The sequence below is a fragment of the Mobula birostris genome, chromosome 11 (genome assembly GCF_030028105.1).
Source record: "Mobula birostris isolate sMobBir1 chromosome 11, sMobBir1.hap1, whole genome shotgun sequence".
NCBI classification, from domain to species: Eukaryota; Metazoa; Chordata; class Chondrichthyes; order Myliobatiformes; family Myliobatidae; genus Mobula; species Mobula birostris.
Window position 1 is genome coordinate 1,321,941 of NC_092380.1, and position 22,252 is coordinate 1,344,192.

At 48.8% G+C, this 22,252-nt stretch overlaps 2 protein-coding genes across 2 annotated transcripts in view; one reads left to right on the forward strand and one right to left on the reverse strand.

Moving 5' to 3' along the window:
• The window catches only part of LOC140204712 (coronin-1A-like), a 42,849-nt gene extending 40,610 nt beyond the window's left edge, over positions 1–2,239 (forward strand). The window contains exon 11 of the mRNA XM_072271411.1: positions 1,220–2,239. Within this exon, the coding sequence (XP_072127512.1) occupies positions 1,220–1,318 (99 nt within the window). The 3' untranslated portion in view covers positions 1,319–2,239. The remainder of the gene's footprint in view (positions 1–1,219) is intronic.
• A 307-nt stretch (positions 2,240–2,546) lies between these two features.
• LOC140204713 (bolA-like protein 2) lies at positions 2,547–19,764 on the reverse strand. Its single transcript, XM_072271412.1, has 4 exons — positions 19,644–19,764; positions 19,451–19,529; positions 6,729–6,826; positions 2,547–2,727 (listed from the first exon to the last, which is right to left on the reverse strand). Exons 2-4 carry the CDS (start codon positions 19,514–19,516, stop codon positions 2,610–2,612), a joined length of 282 nt encoding a protein of 93 aa, XP_072127513.1. The 5' UTR covers positions 19,517–19,529; positions 19,644–19,764; the 3' UTR covers positions 2,547–2,609.
• Positions 19,765–22,252: the final 2,488 nt, after the last annotated feature.

The window sequence follows — 22,252 nt, forward strand, 5'->3', positions numbered from 1 at the left end:
CAAAGAAATTTTTTTAGCCAGAGGGTGGTGAATCTACGGAATTTGTTGCCACGGGCAGCAGTGGAGGCCAAGTCATTGGGTGTATTTAAGGCAGAGATTGATAGGTATCTGAGTAGCCAGGGCATCAAAGGTTATGATGAGAAGGCAGGGGAGTGCGACTAAATGGGAGAATGGATCAGCTCATGATAAAAAGGCGGAACAGACTTGATGGGCCGAATGGTCTGTTTGATCAGAAACAAGAGAAAATCTGCAGATGTTGGAAATCCAAGAAACACACACAAAATGCTGGAGGAACACAGCAGGCCAGGCAGTGTCTATGGAGAAGGGAATAGTCACCGTTTCGAGCAGAGGCCCTTCACCAGGACAGTTTAATCAGTATGCTGGAATTAGCATAGGGTGCTTCCTGGCTGCACCCAGGGTACTGAGCTGCCTTTTAAAAACCTCATTCAGATCTGAAGACTGGTTACTGTTAAGGTTAATATTTGCTCTATTCCACAGCCCCAGAATACCTCCTACATTATTTTGCAGTGTACACAGAGTGGGTGAGGCCTCACTTGAAAACTTTGTAGTTTTGGTCAGCCTATGGTTCAGCTGGAGACGGAGGAGATTTACGAGGATGTAGTCGGCGCCGAGGGCCTGAGAGGTTGGCCAGACTGGGTTTGGAACGTAGGAGAATTGACGAGCAAGCTTATCGAAGTGTTTAAAATGACGACAGGCACAGAGAAGGTGGGGAGTCCAGAACCAGGGGGTGTAGATGCTGGGCAAGCGCCATTGCTTACCACACAGAGGCTGGCCAGTTGATGGAACGAGCACCAGAGGAAGTGATGGGGCAATTGTAACGGTGCCATTGAAGCACTTGACTGGTCCACAGGGGGTGGGGGGACCTGGGCCTTACATAGGCAACTGAGTCGGCACAGTGGCTGGCAGGGACTAGGTGGGCCAAATGGCCTGAATCTGTACTGTTTTGCTCTGTGACCCTGTTTTGTGTGCGTAACTGTGGGCATTAAGTGAGTGTGAGATTGTGTCTCTGAGCTCTGTCTCCCTACCCACTCGTTCTCTCATCAGACCGTAACTCAGTAACTACCTGCATCTTCCCCCACTTCCTAAAAATCTCCCCACCCTCCCTCTCCCCCCCCAACCACTTTCATCTACCTACCCCCAACGCCCCCCCCTTCTCTCTCCAGACTCCACTGACAACGTCTCCCCTCTCTCTCCCCAGACTGAGGTCATCGAGAGCCTTCGGGCAGACATCGAGAAGCTGAAGGCGACCGTAGAGAAACAGGGAGAGCGAATCGCTCAGCTGGAGGGCAAGGAGTGAGCTTCCCCAACCACCCCCCCCCACGCTGCTCCCCAGACCACCTACCTACCTACCCTCCCACCCCAGGGGGTGCTGCCTTACCTTCTCCACCCCCTCCCCTCCAAGGGATTTGGGGAGCAGGGGGGGTGCGAGCTGTGGGGCATCTGTCCCACACAGGAACCCCTCCCTTTCACATACATCAGATTCACTGTGAAAGCCCTTAAGGGAGCAGTCCCCAAATCGGATACTCTGCTCTCATTAAAATGAGAGATCCCTTCCCACTCTCCTGCCCTCGGGTGGGGGGTGGAAGAGTTGGACAGAGCAAAATTGGGTGTCCATTCTGCTCCACTCCCCCACCCACCCCCATTATGAGCCTCGTCAGTGGGTGGGGTGGGGCGGTGGAGCTCCCCAATGGGCAGGCAAGCTTCTTCTGAGTGGAGGGGGGATATGGAAAGAGGATGAATAGAGTTCCAGTGGAGGATGAGAGGAATTTCCATCGAGTGTCACCCGGGAAGGTGGGTGGCTCCTCTTGCTTTTTAAAAAGTAACTACCTACATTTGGCTTTTGTAGTGGAGACCTTCCTGTGTGGAGATCACCCACACATCTCTCTCGCGAGAGGTGTCAGAGAGAAGGGGGAAGAGAGAGAGGTGTCGGGTGGGTGAGAGAGAAGTTTCAGTGAGGCAGAAGAGGTAGGGGAGTGAGGGAGGGAAGGGAGGTTTGAAAGAGGAGAGGTGATGAGGAAAGAAGGGGCAGGGAAGAGGTGGGATGAGATGCGACGAGCAAAGGACGGGGGGGGTGGGTGGTGGGGGGAATGGAGAAGATGGCAGCAGCTTCGAGCCCCTAAATCACAACCCCTTCCTTGCCAGACTGGGAGGGGCTCCTGATAAATCGCGGTTCCATGTGTGAGATCCATTGCTTTATTAAACAGAACAGACTCTGTTATCTGGTGTCCAGTTCCCTCAAAGACGTGTGTGCTTGTGTCCCACCGCGGACTGCCTGTCCCCCAAGTCCGCCACCAGGAGCGGGACAGGTCAGTGTTGGATTTGCACAAACCTGGGGTCTCAGAAGGTGACCGCATTTCATTTACACAAGCCACAGCCAGATGTTGGGGCTGCATTGCCTTTCCGTAGGCCGGAAGTCAGTGAAAAGGCCCGTGCACAATTTACACAATCCCACAGCCAGGGAATGGGGCTGCATTTGGTTTATGCAGACCCAGAACTGGTGAAGACAGTGAAATTAATCAACTGAGTACCAGAGAAACAAGATTTATTGAGGATTGGGGGGGGGGGGGGAAGAGGGAGGAGGGTCTGTCTCAGCTCGTGCTATTGACCTCAGGACCCCGGGTGGCCTCCCACTGCTGGAGCGTGAGGGTCTTCAGTTCCAGCGCGTGGATGGACTTCAGTTCCTCACTCAGACACCCGTTCACCATCCTGAACAGGAAACACAGGCCGTCAGGACAGATGTGCACAAACCCATCCCTGTCACCCAACTCCCCCTCCCCGCAAACAACCCTTCACCCCCCCCCACACCATCCCTGCCTCCCTCCACTTCACCCGGCCACATCTCCCACTCCCTCCCATCACCCCCTCCTACAGCCATTCCCAGCACCCACTCCCTCCCTGTCTCTGTCACCCCTCCCTCCCCCACACCTGTCCCATCTGTCACCCTTCCCCTATGCCCCCCGTTTCCACCCTCTCCCTGCCCTACACCCCTCGCCTGTAAACTCCCTCCCCTCCGACACCCCTCCCCATCTCAGTCACTCCCTCCCCTCCATCTCAGTCACTCCCTCCCCCCCACACCCCTCCCCATCTCAGTGACTCCCTCCCCCTCCCCATCTCAGTCACACCCTCCCCCTCCCCATCTCAGTCACTCCCTCCTCCTCGCCGTTACATATACAATATGTTGCTTGTGGTGATACTCGACAAATCCAATAACCACAACAGGATCAGTGAAAGACCACACGCACCAACAGGGCAGACAATCGTTGCACAAAGGACAACAAACTTTGCAAATACAGAAAGGAATTAATCATAAAGAATAAACAAGCATTAATTAAAGCAAACACGAGGTGAAGACTCCTTGAAAGCGAGTTCTTAGGTTGTGGGAACAGTTCAGTGATGGGGAAAGTGTCTGATGGCTGAGGGGTAATAACTGTTCCTGAACCTGGTGGCGTGGGTCCCGAGGCTCCTGTACCTCCTTCTTGCAGACCCGCACACACTACTCCAGCTGGGCCTGACTCAGTTTATAAAGATGCAGCGTAACTTCCCAACTCTTCAACGCAGCGCCTCCACGAATAAAGGCACATACGCCCCATCAACCTGTGTGGCCACTGTCGAGGGACGGTGGAAATGCACCCCACCATCCTGCCAAGAGGGCAATGGTTTAAAGAGGTAACTTTAAACTTTTAACTCTAAGGTTAAAAGAGGTAACAAACTTTTTCACCAGAGGGTGGTCCATCTATGGACAAAGCTGCCAGAGGAAACACACTGGGCCAGGTACGTGGATGGGAAACGTTGAGAGGGATATGGGCCAAACACGGGCAGACAGGAGTCTGGACTGGACAGCTTGTTTCCATGCTGTAAGACTCTCACTCTGGTTATCAGTTTGCCAGTTACTGTCCTTGCTCTAGTCATTTGAACTTGACCCTGTCACTCCCTTTACATAACACAGTCTCAGTATAACTCCCCTGTCATGGGGGCCCCTGACCAGGCACAGTACACCGGTTTCCCGGTCTGACCCCGAGTCTGTTTCCAATACTCACACCATCTCACTACCAGGGCAGCTGGCCCCAATCCCCACATGCCAGAAGACTCATGGACCCACCCACCAAGGCCTTCTCCCACACCCCCACCGACTTCAGAGCCTCCCAGACCGAACGCCAGAGGAACCGAGCGGAATGAGCTGCTGACGTTCTGAAAGCTGATGATGAAGGGTCTCAGCCTAAATCATCAAGTGTTCATTCCCTCCATAACGTGGAGTCCCCAGCATTGTGTGTGTGGCTGAATTCCCAGCATCTGCAGAATCTCTTGTGCCTCTGACTGAAGACTGATCCAATCAAACTCGGGATATGGAAAAGATGCACAAGGGTGACACTGAAACTGCTGCAGTGCAGAGTGGAGAGGGTGGTCTCATTATCTCAAGGCCTTGGTCAAGCTGGCTAAGTGGGCCAAGGAATGGCAAATGGAGTTTAACTGGGATAGGTACGATGCGTTGTTTCAGGAAGGCTGAACAGCAAAGCCCCGGGAATGTTTTCCAACAGAGGGACCTTGCAGTACAGGTACCCGGTGCCCAGAAAGCGGTGTCACAGACAGACAGGATGGTGAAGAAGGTGTCTAACACGTCAGGGCTCGGAGTACAGGAGTTGGGGCGTTATGTTGCAGTTGTACAAGATGTTGCTGAGGCCCTGCTTGGAGTGTTGTGTTTAGTTCCGGTCTCATTCAGCTGGAAAGGGTTAATCAGAAAAGGTTCACTGGGACGGGAGGGCTCGAGTTAGGGTGGAATTGGGCAGGTGGGGACTGTTTTCCCTGGGGCAAAGGAGGCGGAGAGGTTTATAAAACCATGAGGAGCATAGACCAGGCGGAAGGTCAGAGTCTTTTCCCCGTGGTAGAGAGTCTAAATCATGAGATTTAACGTCAGGGGGAGCCAAAGGCAATCTTTTCACCCAGAGGGTGGTCTGTATATGGAATGAGCTGCCACAGGAAGTGGTTTGGGCAGGTACATTAACGACATTAAAAGTCACTGTTATGTACGTGAATGAGAAAGGTTTTGAGGGGTAGAGACCAAACAAAGGCTAATGCCACCAGGTCGGGAAAGCATCTTGTTTTTCAGGATCCAGATGGGCCAAATGGCCAGTTTCTGAGCTGTATAAATCCCTGAATCTCTCTGACCCAACAGCCTTTCCCAGTCTATCCGGGATCCCCTCTGCCGAGGCTCCTGTGTCTGCTCACCCACGGCCCCTCCCTGCACACTCTCCCTTTGGCCGTCTGCCACCAACCCCTCAGCTTCCTTTTTACACTTCCCCTTCCGAACTTCCTGTTGTCGGCCCGGGCTTCGCAATCCCCTTAACGGTTCGACACCATTCCGGCCTCTGTTTCTCCTTCTCTTGCCCCCTCCCCTTGTCTCGATCGTTAGCGCCCCCGCCTTTCTCCCTCCTGAGAACACAGCCTGCACACCACCACTTTAAATGTCCCCCCTGCAAGGCAGTTCCCCCAGGTAACATCCTTTCCCAGACCCTCCCCTTGGGGTATCCCACCCTCCCCCATCCCCCAGGAGTGGGCTCAGCGTCACACAGCATAGAACCAGGCTGCACTAACCCAGAACCCCATCTGAACCAGTCACATTTCCCCTATCCCTATAAACCTTTCCTGTTCACAGACCTTTAAAATGTTAACTGTACATCTGCCTAGGGCAGCTTGCTAAATTCAGTGAACGCGCTCTCAGTGAAACACTCCTGTGAAAGTGGTTATATTGAGATCGCTGGTCACCACAATGCTCCCCCAACCAACATGTGCTCCGTTTGGCCGGGCTCATCTCCCAGAACCAGGCCCAGCAACCCCACCTTCCTCACTGGGTAAGAACTAAGAGTAGCACACTTTAGGAACACCTCCCGTTTCACAGCTCCTCCTGGACGTCCCAGTGCCCAACTGACAACCTGCATCATCCACTACATGGGTTCTGGACTTCTCTGAAGTTGTCCAGAAAGATGTCTGCTTTCTCTCACCAACAGTGATCTCCCCTGGTAAATCCAAACATCTGGCAGGATCTAGAACCCGGTGTAATAAACCTCCAATAACCTGCCAGGTCCACAGGTCAACATCCTGGACAACTGGACGATACCCCACCTAACATCCAGACACACACTTTTACAGTCATAAAGCCCTATCACAAACACAGAAACAGGCCCTAACATCAGACACACAGCCCTACCACACAGAAACAGGCCCCAACATCGGATGTACACTTTTATAGTCACGGAGTCCTACCACAAACACAGACACAGACCCATGGCCAAACAGTTTTCAGCCTAAAATTCTTGCCCTGAATAATCTCCTTTGAACTTACCACCCGCTCCCCCCACCACCTTAACTGCACACCCTGTGGTATTAGATATTTCATCCCTGAGGGAAAAGATACTGTCTGTCTAATCTATCTGTGCCTCTCATAATCTTATACACATCTTTCAGATCTCTCCTCAGCCTCTGCCACCCCAGAGAAAACAACCCGATGTTTGTCCAGCCTCTCATTGCAGCTTACGGCCTCTAATCCAGGCAGCATCCTGGTGAATCTCCTCAGGACCCTCTGCAAATCCCCATCACACTTGCTGTACCTCGCACACACGGGCTCAGGAGAAACTGGGGATTGGTGAGGGAAGATTTTACCATCTCTGGCCCTGGCTGTGAATAAGCCCCCCCCCCCCCACCCCCCATCTCACCTGTGTCGCTGCAGGAGGGGCTTTGATTCGAAAGCCTTGGCGACCACCAGCACCCGGAAACTGGTCGAGCATTTCTGGGCGGTGATGTCCTCTACCTCCTGGGGAGTAGATGAGAGGGTGCAGTTTAATTGCGATGGGAGCTGGGGTCGCAGGCTGGGACACAGAAACAAAGACGATCCCCACGGCACCCACGGGTAATTCAGCCCAACTCATCCGTACTGACCCAGGTGCCTACATTTCACCCATATCCCTCTGCACCAGGGCTCCCAACCTGGGGTCTACGTTGGGAACTCCTAGTCTAAACCTTTCCTATCCATATACCAGTCCCAGGGTCACTTAAACGCTGTTAATGTACCTGACTCAACCACTTCCTCTGCCGCTCGCTCCACATATGCAGCACACCCTGGAGAAAATAGCTTCTCCTCCTGTCCCAAATAGCCCCCTCCCCTTAAACTTGTGCCGTCTGGTTCTTGATTCCCCAACCTTGACTGTGACTATCTACACCTCTCATGCTTTTATTCCTCAGCCGCGTCACTCCGGGGAAAACAGTCCCAGGCTGCCCCCTCATGGTTTATAAACCTCTATCAACCCAGACAGCTTCTGTCTCGAACTCAGACAGCTTCCGTCTCCCAGACAGCCTCTGTCTCAAAGCCAGACAGCCTTTGTCTCGAACACTCCGGGGAAAACTGTCTCCACCTGCCCAGTCTCTCCTTGTAACTCGGTCCCTCTTGCCCTGGTGAATCTCTTCTGCAACCTCCCCAGCTCCATCCCACCCTTCCAGCAGCTGGCTGAACAGAAGAGCACACAGTGTGCTCTCTCCAGTGTCTTGTACATCTGTAACATAACGTCACAACTGCTCAACCCAGCACCCTGAGTGATGAAAGCCAGTGGGTCAGGCACCTTCCTCACCAACCTGGCAACTTGTGACCTGACTTTCAGGGAACCATCTGCCGATACTCCTCGGTTCTTCTGTTCTATACACTCCCCAGGGTCCTGCCATTCACTGTGAACATCCTGCCCTGGTCTAACCCCCTAACCTGACTTCACCCTTGTCTGTGTTCATTTCCCACTGCGTCCTTATCCCATTTCCCCAGCTAATCTGTAACCAGAGACAACCTTCCTCACTGTCCACCACACCAGCAGGAGTGTGGTCTGTAAACCCAGTAACCACGTCAACAACATTGTCAACCAAATTGTTAACATAGAGGACAGACCACGGTGGACCTGACACTGATCCCTGTGACACACCACTTGTCACAAGCCTCCGATCAGAACAAAGATCCTCCACCACCTCCCTCCCTCTCCTCCCACCGAGCCAATTCCGGTAGCCAGCTGAAACTGGATCCCACGTGGCTTTACCATCCAGACCAACCCACCACATGGGACCGTGTCAAAGGGTCAATAAAGTCCACGTAGACAACGTCTCCCACCCTGTCGTCTTTCATCCAATTTTGGTATTACGCACAAACTCGCTAATCATGGCACCTACTTCCTGATCTGAATTCCGGTCCTGGGAATTATCCGTAAGCGGATTCCTCCCAAGGTCAAAACCATGTACTTCCTATTGCATTCTGCACTGGACCCACTGGTCAGAATTGTTCCATCTCAGTGAAAAATCACCCTACACCCACCACAAAATTAATGAATACATCAGACCACAAGACAAAGGAGCAGAATTAGGCCACTTGGCCCATCGAGTCTGCTCTGCCAATTGAAATATCTCTCTCAACCCCATTCTCCTGCCTTCTTTCCTAATAAAGAATATGTCAATTAATGCTTTAAATTTACCCAGTGACGGCAATGAGTCCCACAGATTCACCATCCGTTCCATACAGAAATTCCTCCTCATCTCTGATCTGAGGATGTGCTGGTCCTAGACTCGCCCGATATCGGAAACACCCTCTCCACATAAGCTCTGTGTAGGCCTTTCAATATCTGATGGGTTCCAAAGAGATCTGCCCTCATTTTTCCAATGGCCCAGGGTTATCCAATGCTCCTCATACGTTAGCCCTCTCATTCCCGGGACCATTCTCGTAAACATCCTCTAGACCCTCTCCAATACCAGCACATCCCTTGTTAGGGAAAGGGCCCAAAACTGCTCACAATACTCCCCGTGGTCTGACCAATGCCTCAGCATTACATCCTCGATGAAGTATGAAGCTGGGAGGTGATTGGTGGAAGAGGCAAAGGGCTGAAGAAGAAGGAATCTGATAGGAGAGGAGAGTGGACTGTGGGAGAGAGGGAGGGAGGAGGGGCACCAGAGGGAGATGATGGGCAGGAGGAGGAGAAGGAGTAAGAGAGGAATTAGAATGGGGAATGGAAGAGAGAAGGGGAGGGGTGAGAAATTACTGGAAGTTAGGGAAATCAATGTTCATGCCGTTAGGTGTGATTTATTTATTGAGATACAGCGGGGATCAGGCCATTCTGGCCCTTTGAGCCACACTGGACAGCAGCCACGAGCCTAATCATGCGATGATTGACAATGATCAATTAATCTACCAATCGGAACATCTTTGGACTGTGGAAGGAACCTAGAGCACCCAGAGGAAACCCACGGTCAAACAAATCCCTTACAGACATTGGCGGCAATTGAACCTAAGCTTCACTACAAAAGAAAACAACACTGGCAGGGATGATGGCAGAGCAGCAATGGCTGGGATTTCTGGAAGCAATTTGGAAGGCACAGGATATATACATCCCAAAGAGGAAGACATTTTCAAAAGGTAAAATGACACAACAGTGGCTAACGAGAGGCCAAAGAAAGGGCATATAATAGAGCAAAAATTAATGGGAAATAGTGGATTTGTAAGCTTTAAATACAAACAGAAGGCAACTAAAAAAGTTAAAAGTGTATAAGAGAGGTGAGAATGGTTATCGGATGCTGCAAAAACAATGCTGGACAGGTAGTAATGGACAATGAAATGGCAGGTGAACTTAATAAGTATTTTGCATCAGTCTTCACTGTGGAAGACACTAGCATTATGGTGGAAGTTCCAGGTGTCAGGGGCATGAGGTGTGTGAAGTTACCATTACTAGAGAGAAGGTTCTTGGGAAACTGAAAGGTCTGAAGGTGGATAAGTCACCTGGACCAGATGGTCTACACCCCAGAGTTCTGAAAGAGGTGACTGAAGAGATTGTGGAGACATTAGTAATAATCTTTCAGAATCACTAGGATCTGAAATGGTTCCAGAAGACTGGAAAATTGCAAATGTCACTCCATTCTTCAAGAAGGGAGAGAGGCAGAAGAAAGGAAATTACCTCAGTAGTTTCAAAGATGTGGAAGCTGTTTGTTAAGGATGTGGTTTTGGGGTACTTGGAGGCACATGATAAAATAGGCTGGTCAGCATGGTTTCCATAGAAACCATAAACCATAGAAACTACAGCACAGAAACAGGCCTTTTGGCCCTTCTTGGCTGTGCCGACCCATTTTCTGCCTAGTCCCACTGACCTGCACACGAACCATATCCCTCCATACACCTCCCATCCATGTATCTGTCCAATTTATTCTTAAATGTTAAAAAAAGAACTGGCATTTACCACCTCGTCTGGCAGCTCATTCCATACTCCCACCACTCTCTGTGTGAAGAAGCCCACCCTAATGTTCCCTTTAAACTTTTCCCCCCTCACCCTTAACCCATGTCCTCTGGTTTTTTTCTCCCCTTGCCTCAGTGGAAAAAGCCTGCTTGCATTCACTCTATCTATAATTTTATATACCTCTATCAAATCTCCCCTCATTCTTCTACGCTCCAGGGAATAAAGTCCTAACCTATTCAACCTTTCTCTGTAACTGAGTTTCTCAAGTCCCGGCAACATCCTTGTAAACCTTCTCTGCACTCTTTCAACCTTATTTATATCCTTCCTGTAATTTGGTGACCAAAACTGAACACAATACTCCAGATTCGGCCTCACCAATGCCTTATACAACCTCACCATAACATTCCAGGTCTTATACTCAATACTTTGATTAATAAAGGCCAATGTACCAAAAGCTCTCTTTACGACCCTATCTACCTGTGACGCCACTTTTAGGGAATTTTGTATCTGTGTTCCCAGATCCCTCTGTTCCACTGCACTCCTCAGTGCCTTACCATTAACCCTGTATGTTCTACGTTGGTTTGTCCTTCCAACGTGCAATACCTCACACTTGTCTGTATTAAACTCCATCTGCCATTTTTCCAGCTGGTCCAAGTCCCTCTGCAGGCTCTGAAAACCTTCCTCACTGTCTACTACACCTCCAATCTTTGTATCATCAGCAAATTTGCTGATCCAATTTACCACATTATCATCCAGATCATTGATATAGATGACAAATAACAATGGACCCAGCACTGATCCCTGTGGCACACCACTAGTCACAGGCCTCCACTCAGAGAAGCAATTCTCTGCTACCACTCTTTGGCTTCTTCCATTGAGCCAATGTCTAATCCAATTTACCACCTCTCCATGTATACCTAGCGACTGAATTTTCCGAACTAACCTCCCATGCGGGACCTTGTCAAAGGCCTTACTGAAGTCCATGTAGACAATATTCACTGCCTTCCCTTCATCCACTTTCCTGGTAACCTCCTCGAAAAACTCCAACAGATTGGTCAAACATGACATAGAAACATAGAAAATAGGTGCAGGAGTAGGCCATTCGGCCCTTCGAGCCTGCACCGCCATTTATTATGATCATGGCTGATCATCCAACTCAGAACATTGCCCCAGCCTTCCCTCCATACCCCCTGACCCCCGTAGCTCCCTCTTAAATATAGCCAATGAACTGGCCTCAACTGCTTCCTGTGGCAGAGAATTCCACAGATTCACCACTCTCTGTGTGAAGAAGTTTTTCCTAATCTCGGTCCTAAAAGGCTTCCCCTCTATCCTCAAACTGTGACCCCTCGTTCTGGACTTCCCCAACATCGGGAACAATCTTCCTGCATCTAGCCTGTCCAATCCCCTTAGGATCTTATACGTTTCAATCAGATCCCCCCTCAATCTTCTAAATTCCAACGAGTACAAGCCCAGTTCATCCAGTCTTTCTTCATATGAAAGTCCTGCCATCCCAGGAATCAATCTGGTGAACCTTCTCTGTACTCCCTCTATGGCAAGGATGTCTTTCCTCAGATTAGGGGACCAAGACTGCACATAATACTCCAGGTGTGGTCTCACCAAGGCCTTGTACAACTGCAGTAGTACCTCCCTGCTCCTGTACTCAAATCCTCTCGCTATAAATGCCAGCATACCATTCGCCTTTTTCACCGCCTGCTGTACCTGCATGCCCACTTTCAATGACTGTGTATAATGACACCCAGGTCTCGTTGCACCTCCCCTTTTCCTAATCGGCCACCATTCAGATAATCTGTTTTCCTATTTTTGCCACCAAAGTGGATAACTTCACATTTATCCACATCAAATTGCATCTGCCATGAATTTGCCCACTCACCCAACCTATCCAAGTCACCCTGCATCCTCTTAGCATCCTCCTCACAGCTAACACTGCCACCCAGCTTCGTGTCATCCGCAAACTTGGAGATGCTGCATTTAATTCCCTCATCCAAGTCATTAATATATATTGTAAACAACTGGGGTCCCAGCACTGAGCCTTGCGGTACCTCACTAGTCACCGCCTGCCATTCTGAAAAGGTCCCGTTTATTCCCACTCTTTGCTTCCTGTCTGCTAACCAACTCTCCAACCACACCAATACCTTACCCCCAATACCGTGTGCTTTAAGTTTGCACACTAATCTCCTGTGTGGGACCTTGTCAAAAGCCTTTTGAAAATCCAAATATACCACATCCACTGGTTCTCCCCTATCCACTCTACTAGTTACATCCTCAAAAAATTCTATCAGATTCGTCAGACATGATTTTCCTTTCACAAATCCATGTTGACTTTGTCCGATGATTTCACCGCTTTCCAAATGTGCTGTTATCACATCTTTGATAACTGACTCCAGCAGTTTCCCCACCACCGACGTTAGGCTAATCGGTCAATAATTCCCCGGTTTCTCTCTCCCTCCTTTTTTAAAAAGTGGAGTTACATTAGCCACCCTCCAATCCTCAGGAACTAGTCCAGAATCTAACGAGTTTTGAAAAATTATCACTAATGCATCCACTATTTCTTGGGCTACTTCCTTAAGCACTCTGGGATGCAGACCATCCGGCCCTGGGGATTTATCTGCCTTCAATCCCTTCAATTTACCTAACACCACTTCCCTACTAACATGTATTTCGCTCAGTTCCTCCATCTCACTGGACCCTCTGTCCCCTACTATTCCTGGAAGATTATTTATGTCCTCCTTAGTGAAGACAGAACCAAAGTAATTATTCAATTGGTCTGCCATGTCCTTGCTCCCCATAATCAATTCACCTGTTTCTGTCTGCAGGGGACCTACATTTGTCTTTACCAGTCTTTTTCTTTTTACATATCTATAAAAGCTTTTACAGTCCGTTTTTATGTTGCCTGCCAGTTTTCTCTCATAATCTTTTTTCCCCTTCCTAATTAAGCCCTTTGTCCTCCTCTGCTGAACTCTGAATTTCTCCCAGTCCTCAGGTGATCCACTTTCTCTGGCTAATTTGTATGCTGCTTCTTTGGAATTGATACTATCCCTAATTTCTCTTGTCAGCCACGGGTGCACTACCTTCCTTGATTTATTCTTTTGCCAAACTGGGATGAACATTTGTTGCAGTTCATCCATGCAACCTTTAAATGCTTGCCATTGCATATCCACCGTCAATCCTTTAAGTGTCATTTGCCAGTCTATCTTAGCTAATTCACGTCTCATACCTTCAAAGTTACCCCTCTTTAAGTTCAGAACCTTTGTTTCTGAATTAACTATGTCACTCTCCATCTTAATGAAGAATTCCACCATATTATGGTCACTCTTACCCAAGGGACCTCTCACGACAAGATTGCTAATTAACCCTTCCTCATTGCTCAAAACCCAGTCCAGAATAGCCTGCTCTCTAGTTGGTTCCTCGACATGACCTACCACGCACAGAGCCAAATCTTGCCTGACAACTCTGTTGAATACTTTGAAGAAATAACAAGCAGGATACACAAAGGAGAAACAAGAAAAAATCTACAGATGCTGGAAATCCGAACAACACAAACAAAATGCTAGAGGAACTCAGCAGGCCAGGAGGCATCTACGGAAAAAATACAGATGACGTTTCAGACCCAGACCTTTCAACTGGACTGATGCTGTGCCCCTGGATTTTCAGAAAGTCTTTGACCAGGTGCCACACACGAGGCTGCTTAACAAGCTACGAGCCCGTGGTATTACAGGGAAGATTCTAGCATGGATAAAGCAGTGGCTGATTGGCAGGAGGCAAAGAGTGGGAATAAAGGGAGCCTTTTCTGGCTGGCTGCTGGCGACTAGTGGTGTCCCACAGGGTCTGTGCTGGGGCCGATTCTTTAATGTTACATATGAATGATTGGGATGATGGAATTGATTGATTTGTTGCAAAGTTTGCAGGTGATACGAAGGTAGGTGGAGGGGCAGGTAGTTTTGAGGAAGGAGAGAGGCCACAGGACTTAGACAGATTAGGAGAATGAGCAAAGAAGTGGCAGATGGAATACAGTGTCAGGAAGTGAATAGTCATGCACTTTGCTAGAAGAAATGATTGGCTATTTCTAAATGGACAGAAAATCCAAAAACCTGAGATGCAAAGGGACTTGGGAGTCCTTGTGCAGGGTTCCCTAAAGGTTAATTTGCAGGTTGAGTCTGTGGTGTGGAAGACAAATGCAATGTTAGCATTCATTTCAAGAGGACTAGAATATAAAAGCAAGGATGTAATGTTGAAACTTTCTAAGGCACTGGTGAGGCCTTGGAGTATTGTGAGCAGTTTTGGTCCTCTTATCTAAAAAAGAGGGTGCTGAAACTGGAGAGGGTTCAAAGGAGGTTCAGAAAAATGATTCCAGGGTTGAATGGCTTGTCATGAAGAACATCTGATGGCTCTGAGCCTGTAATCACTGAAATTCAAAAGAATGAGGGGTGACCTCATTGAAACCCATCAAATGATGAAAGGCTTTGACAGAGTGGATGTGGCATGGACGTTTCCTATGGTGGGAAGAGTCTAAGATCAGAGGACACAGCCTCAGAATAGAGGGGCGTCCTTTTAGACCAGAGATGAGGAGGAATTTCTTTAGCCAGAGTGTAGTGAATCTGTGGAATCATTGCCACAGGGAGCAATGACGACCAAGTCTTTATGAATATTTAAGGTAGAGGGAGAGGTTGATAGATTATTGATTGGCCAAGGCATGAAGGGATGGTCGTGGGGCGGCGGGGAGCAGTGGAAGGCAGATTTTCTGAGAGGAAAATTGGATCAACCACGATGAAATGGTGGAGCAGACTCGATGGGCCAAATGGCCTAATTCTGCTCCTGTATGTGTGCTGCCCCATGTAGGAGCTTACCCGGAGGGATACGGAGTGTTACTCCTCCAACCTGAGAGGCCACGAACAGACATGTCGGTGTGGGGAGGGGATGGGGAGTGGAATTGAAATGGCTGGTCCTCGGGATATCCAGCCTGTTGCCATCCTAGTTTTCAGCCCAGTTCCCCACTCCCTGTACAGCACCTCTTCCTCCTTTCTACCTGAGACCCTGATGCAAGTGTGCACTGTGACCTCTGGGAGCTCCCCCCCCCTCGAGAATGCTCCGCAGCCTCTCTGGGACATCTACACCCTGGTGACCGTCTCTCCCTCAGCCAGGGTTCGCCAATCAGGCCAGCACTGTCCTTCACTCAATACGAACGTGTTGACCCCCAAGTATCCCCGTCCCACCCCTTCTCCTGCCAACACCTTCTCCCAATCATCCCTTGCAAGTTCCTGTCCAATGCCAGCAAAATGTGCTTTGCCCCAAAGAGAGGGCTTTAACTTGGTGGCCAGTTCTATCTCGTTCCATAACTATTTGAAAACCAACACAATTATGGTCGCTATTGCCTATGTGCTCCCCACGACTCATCAGTCAACTTCACAGGAGGAGCTCTCTCTCTGGCAAGGCACCTACATCTTACTTAAGAACACTTCCCTGTTCACACCAAACAAATTCCACACCACCCAAGCCTCAGGAGACAGGATGGGGTGTGTGAGAGGAGGGCTGATAATGGGAGTACAGTGGCCATTATAAACAGTCCCATTCAATATGAGGGAAGTTAGGCATCATGGAGTGTTACAATCCCATCATTGTGGCAGCTGCCTGTGATGTCCCGATATATTCCCTCCGTGAATTCCCACTGGCTATTTAGGAAAACGTCAAACAATCCCATCAGAGTGATATCAGGACATTGTTAAAACTTTCATTGGTTCCGACCAGGTAATCAACATTTGGGGACCTGTTATTGTATCTATTAAACCCCAGATTAGATTCCAGCCTGTAACCCACTCCCGGGGACCTGTTATTCTGTATATAAACCCACCGAAACTCCTGGATTAGATCCCAGCCTGTAACCCACTCCCGGGGACCTGTTATTCTGTATATAAACCCCCTGAACCCCTGGATTAGATCCCAGCCTGTAACCCACTCCTGGGGACCTGTTATTCTGTATATAAACCCCCTGAACCCCTGGATTAGATCCCAGCCTGTAACCCACTCCCGGGGATCTGTTATTCTGTAAATAAACCCCTGGATTAGATCCTGGTCTGTAACCCACTCCCAGGGACCTGTTATTCTGTAAATAAACCCCTGGATTAGATCCTGGTCTGTAACCCACTCCCGGGGATCTGTTATTCTGTAAATAAACCCCTGGATTAAATCCTGGTCTGTAACCCACTGATGCTCCATACAAACTAGTCCAACTTTGTCCAAGCTCAGGAACTCACTGCTCTCTTCCCTGAATGCCTCGTTTACTGATGTTCTCCACTGTAAATAAAGATGAGAGATATTTATTTAACCCTGCTCCACCTCCAGCGGCTCCACACCTAATTAACCACATCCACCTTTTTCTCCCCCAAATATATTCATCAAATCTCTTTGGTCTCTCCTCTGGAGCAGAGAACACAGAGCAGATCAGCACCTGAACCGGCTCTCTGACTCACCAAACCATTCAAATCAGTGAACTGCTAGCACAACGCCCACATCCCTGCGCATTCACCTCTAAACGGCATCTTAAAACACCTCCCTCGAATCTGCTCCATAACCACCTTGCAGGCAGCCACCACTCTGTGTAAAAACTTTGCCCTGAGCATCTCCTTTGAACGTACCTCCTCCACCTTGACTGCATACAGTATTAGCATTTCCACCGGTGGGAAAGATACCGCTCTTTACTCAAACTGTGCAGCTCATAATCAGTATGACCAGTGCCTTATAAAGCCTCAGAGTTACATCCTTGCTTTTGTATTCTAGTCCTCCTGAACTGAATGCTAATGCTGCATTTGCCTTCCAGACTCAACCAGCAAATTAACCTCAGACAACAGATAATCTGCAGATGTCGGAAATCTGAGCAACTCACACAAAATGGTGGAGGAACTCAGCAGGCTATGGAAACGAGCACAGTGTATGTTTCGGGTTAAGACCCCCTGGGAAAAGAATGGTGTACTGGAAATAATGGAGATTAAAAGTTTAAATACAATGGGTGATCCCTATGAGAATGGGATTTTTATGTCATATGTGGATTTGCAGAGGAAATATAACTTTGTAGATAAAAGGAATTTTTGAAAGTATTTACAAATAAGACATTGCATTAGTAGCATATTTAAGAATGGTGACCGACAAAGTAACCCTTTAACTGAATACTTTACATTAGCACAGGAAGTTTATAAAGTGTCAGTGTTTATAAAACGTTCAAGCACTCTGTGGGTGAATCGTGTAACAATCTCAAAGCAGGATGGCAGAAGGATCTTGGAAGCGATATTGAAGATAATGAGTGGTCAAATATTTTATCAAATGTGGGTAGACATATTAGGGAAGCGGGAGGGAAGTTTATTCAGTATAAGACAGTACACAGATATTATCGGACACCAGCTAGACTCTACAAAATGAGGATTGTTGATAATAATTTATGCTGGAAATGTAAAAATGAGTGGGCACATATTTTCACATGATTTGGGAGTGTTCCATGGTTCGTCCATTTTGGTGTAAAGTTCTTGATTTGTTGGGGAATTGGTTGGGTTCTACACTGCCCTTGTGCCCATGGCTTTGTCTCCTGGGCGATAGGACAATGATACCTCATGTAAAGAAGGACAAGTTCACTATTTTAAAGGTGGGCCTCATCACGGCTGCAAGAATTATATTGCAAAACTGGAAAAAACCCAGATGTCCCACTGTGAAGGAATGGACTGAGGAAATGATTAAGATTTCATCATATGAACACATTTGGGAAGAATTAACAGTGAGGGAAAAGTGCAAGACGCTTGGGATCAATTTTGTATGTTAATTTAAACTTAAATTAGAACTCCTTTCTGTCTCTAAGTTTATTTGTTTTCCTGTCATGGGACGGCTTTGTAAGTATGCTGTACTCTAGCTGCTCTATGATATGCTGTGCTGTTTTGTAAAATAAGAATAAATAGTAAAAATTTGAATTAAAAAAAGGAGCCCCCTGGCTGGAGTTCTGCTGAAGGGCCTCAGACCGAAACGTCGTCTGTAGTCTTTTCCATAAATGTTCCCTGGTTTGCTGAGTTCCTCCGGCATTTTGTGTGTGCTGCAAATTAACCTGTAGGGATTCCTGCATGAGGGCCCCAAGTCACTTTGCAACTCTGATTGTTTGTTCTTTTGCATTTAATATATCTGTAGAAGCCACTGGGATTGTCCTCTCCCTCGTCAGCTAGAACAAGTTCACGCCTTCCTTTAGTCCCCCCCCGATTTCCCTCTGAAGTTTCTGACAGTCAAGTACATCATTTGGTGCTTGCAGCTTACAACTAAAATCAGAGAATTGAGGTTCCAACTAGGGTATTGTACTCTCCCTCATCGGGAGCTCTATATACCGATGAAGGAAACTTTCCTGAACACATTGGCCAAACCCTATCCCGTCACATCCAAGTCAATACGTGGCAAGTTAAAATCACCTTTCATCACAACCTTATGTTTCGTGCAACAGTCTGCAATCTCTCTGCAAACTTGCTCCTCCAAATCACGCTGGTTGGTCTGTAATATATTTAACGTCTTTTCAACATTCTATACCTTAATTTCCCCCCCACCCCCCAAATTAGATCCACTCCCAGGGATCTATTAATCTATATATGAGCCCCCTGGGCCCTTGATTAGATCCCAGCTTGTATCCCACTCCAGGGGAGCTTTATTCTATATATAAGCCCCCTGGGCCCTTGATTAGACCCCAGCCTGTAACCCACCCCCAGGAATCTGTTATTCTATGTATAAACACTGAACCCATAGATCAGAACAGTCTGTAAGCACTCCCAGGGGTCTGTGATTTTATAAATAAATCCTGCAAATGCCACAAGCTGAACTCCCCTCCCACCCCGAGGTGATTTGCCTGGGGGCCAGCGGATGAAATGAACTCAGGAGCACTGCCCACCCCTCCATCCCTCCACCCCTCGCCCCCTCGCCTTCTCACCACCCCTCCACCCTCCACCCCTCACCTCCTCACCACCCCTCTACCCCTCACCTCCTCACCAGCCCTCCACCCCTTGCCTCCTCACCACCCCTCCACCCTCCACCCCTCACCTCACCACCCCTCCACCCCTCACCTCACCACCCCTCACCTCCTCACCACCCCTCCATCCCTCGCCTCCTCACCACCCCTCCACCCTCCATCCTCCACCCTCCACCCCTCGCCTCCTCACCACGTGGTCCGCCTGCAGCTCCTTCAGCAGCTTCTCCCGGACCCCGGTGGCCGTCACACTCGCCATATTGCGGTAGGACCTGGCGGAAAAAGAGACAATGAGGTTGGTGTCTGGGCTCCATCAAAACAAACTGCGGCCAGCTCACATTTTTAATCAAAATAAAGATTCAGAACGTCACCGAAAACTTTGCAACCTTTCAGTTCCGCGGCAATTTTGAATTCTGCGGCAGTGGTCCCGGTTCAGCAAGTTTCCCGGCAAAAGAAACCACTTTCAAAGCATCCCAGTCTACGTGCGGGGCGGAAAGACAGATGTGCGCCTTCCTTCCGCCCTCCCTGCCCCACAACATGATTGACAGCGCGATGTACCCAATGGTGGTGCGCTAGTCCGCGGAGCTAGCCACTGGGAGAGTGGACGGGGCGGTAACAAACCCTCCTACACCACATTTCCTTAAAGGGGCTGCGGCCTCGACGACGCGTGAGACGGAAAAGGCGAGAGAGATTGCATCCGGGGCTGCATCCGGCACTTTGCAAAGGCTCAGTCTGCATCCGAGTTGGGGCCTCGGACGTTCGTGAGATACAAACCTTCAACACAACTGCTGCATTCACCAGCAACTTTGATGTGTGTTGCTTGAATTTCCAGCACCTGCGGAATTCCTGTTGTTTGCGTTTAAATTCACTACTGCGAAGCCTCTTCCGGTGATGCCAACACCGAAGAAGTTTAGATCTTCTCTTCGACGGGAGTTCAGTGAAACCATCTCTCACTGCTCCCCATCTGTAATTTCTTCGGCTCTTCAACTATCATTTTGGATCTCCCCCTCCCCCTCTCAAATCCCTCACTCACTCTTCCTTCAGTTAGTTCTGACGAAGGGTCTCGGCCCGAAACGTGGACCGTACCTCTTCCTAGAGATGCTGCCTGGCCTGCTGCGTTCACCAGCAACTTTGATGTGTGTTGCTTGAAATTCCAGCATCTGCAGAATTCCTGTTGTTTCCAAAAACACCTCCCCGCTGCACAAAGCACGACAGTCGTTCCCAACGACCGAGATTGCAGCGAAACCCTCCGGTCGTGTCCCAGCATCTCCATGCACCGATTTCCCCCGTCCTCCACCGCCAATTATTCACCGATCCCGTAACCCTACGGCCCTAATCCCCGAAATCCCCTCCCCATCTCCGTCAGCCCTCCCTGCCGTACATCCCTACCCGTCCCCTTCACACCTTCCCTCCCCTACACCCCTCCTTCCCCATCTCTGTCCCCCTTCCCTCCTCTACACCCCAACCCTTATACCCTTCCCTCCCTTTGACACCCCCTCCCTCCCCACCTCTGTGGCTCTCACCCATTTATACCAGAAATTCGAGAGTGTCAGGGGACAGAAGCGAGTGTCTTTGCTATTACTAAGGAGAAGGTGCTTGGGAAGCTGAAAGATTTGAAGGCAGATAAGTCAACTGGACCGGGTGAACTTCGCCCTAGAGGTGGCTGAAGAGATTGTGGAGGCATTAGAAATCACTGGTTCGATTGTTACATTTATCGTCAGAGTAATGTATACAATATACAACCTGAAATTATTTTTCTTCACAAACATCCATGAAACAATTATTTAAATGCTAAATGGAAGGCAAATGGAAGGTTGGCCTTCATCACTGGAGGGATTGAATTTAAGAGCAGGGATGTTCTGCTGCAACTGTGCAGGGTACAGGTGAGGCCACATGCAGTTCTGGTCTCCTTTCTTGAGGCTTTGGAGACAGTGTAGAGGAGATTCACCAGGCTGATTCCAGAGATGAGGGGGTTAGACTCTGAGGAGAGATTGAGTCGTACTCGCTGGAATTCTGAAGAATGAGAGGAGATCGTATAGAAACATATAAAATTATGAAAGGGATAGATAAGGTAGAGGCAAGAAAGTTGTTTCCACTGGTTGGTAAGACTAGAACTAGGGGACATAGCCCCAAGATTCGGGGGAATAGATTCAGGATGGAGATGAGGAGGAACTGCTTTTCCCAGAGAGTGGTGAATCTGTGGAATTCTCTGCCCAATGAAGCAGTGGAGGCTACCTCAGTAAATAAATTTAATACAAGGTTGGATAGATTTTTACGTAGTAGGGGATTAAAGGTTATGGAGAAAGGGCAGGAAGCAGGATTTGAGTCCACGACCAGATCATTCAGCCTGTTTTTCCGGCTGACGCAGATCCCTCTACAAGCCATGATAGTCTTCCTCGCTGTCCAATACATTCCCATTCTTGGTGTCACCCACAAATTTGCTGATCCAGTTAACCACATTATCATCCAGATCATTGATACAGATGACAATCATCAAAGGACCCAGCATCGATCCCTGTGGCACTCCACCAGTCACAGGTCTCCAGTCAGAGAGGCAACCATACACTACTGCTCTCTGGCTTCTCCCACAAACCCAGTGTCTAATCCAATTTCATAAATTCAGGATGATAAGTCCTAGCTTCATCACAATGTTACCTGTTAAGGTGAGAAAAAAGGATGTTTGAGAGGGAAAATTAAATTAGCCATGACGGAATATCAGAGCAGGTTCGATGGGCTGAATGGCCATGTGTGGACAACACTCCCGCCTGGTGGTGCTGCCCCGTAATTGCGGGCCCTCCTGATTCTTTCAACAACACTGCCACCTAGTGGATTCCCGCCAGATTCATTTCGTAGAACATAGAACATAGAATAGTACAGCACAGTACAGGCCCTTCGGCCCACTATGTTGTGCCGACCCTTAAACCCTGCCTCACCTTAAATTCCTCCATATACCTGTCTAGTAGTCTCTTAAACTTCGCTAGTGTATCTGCCTCCA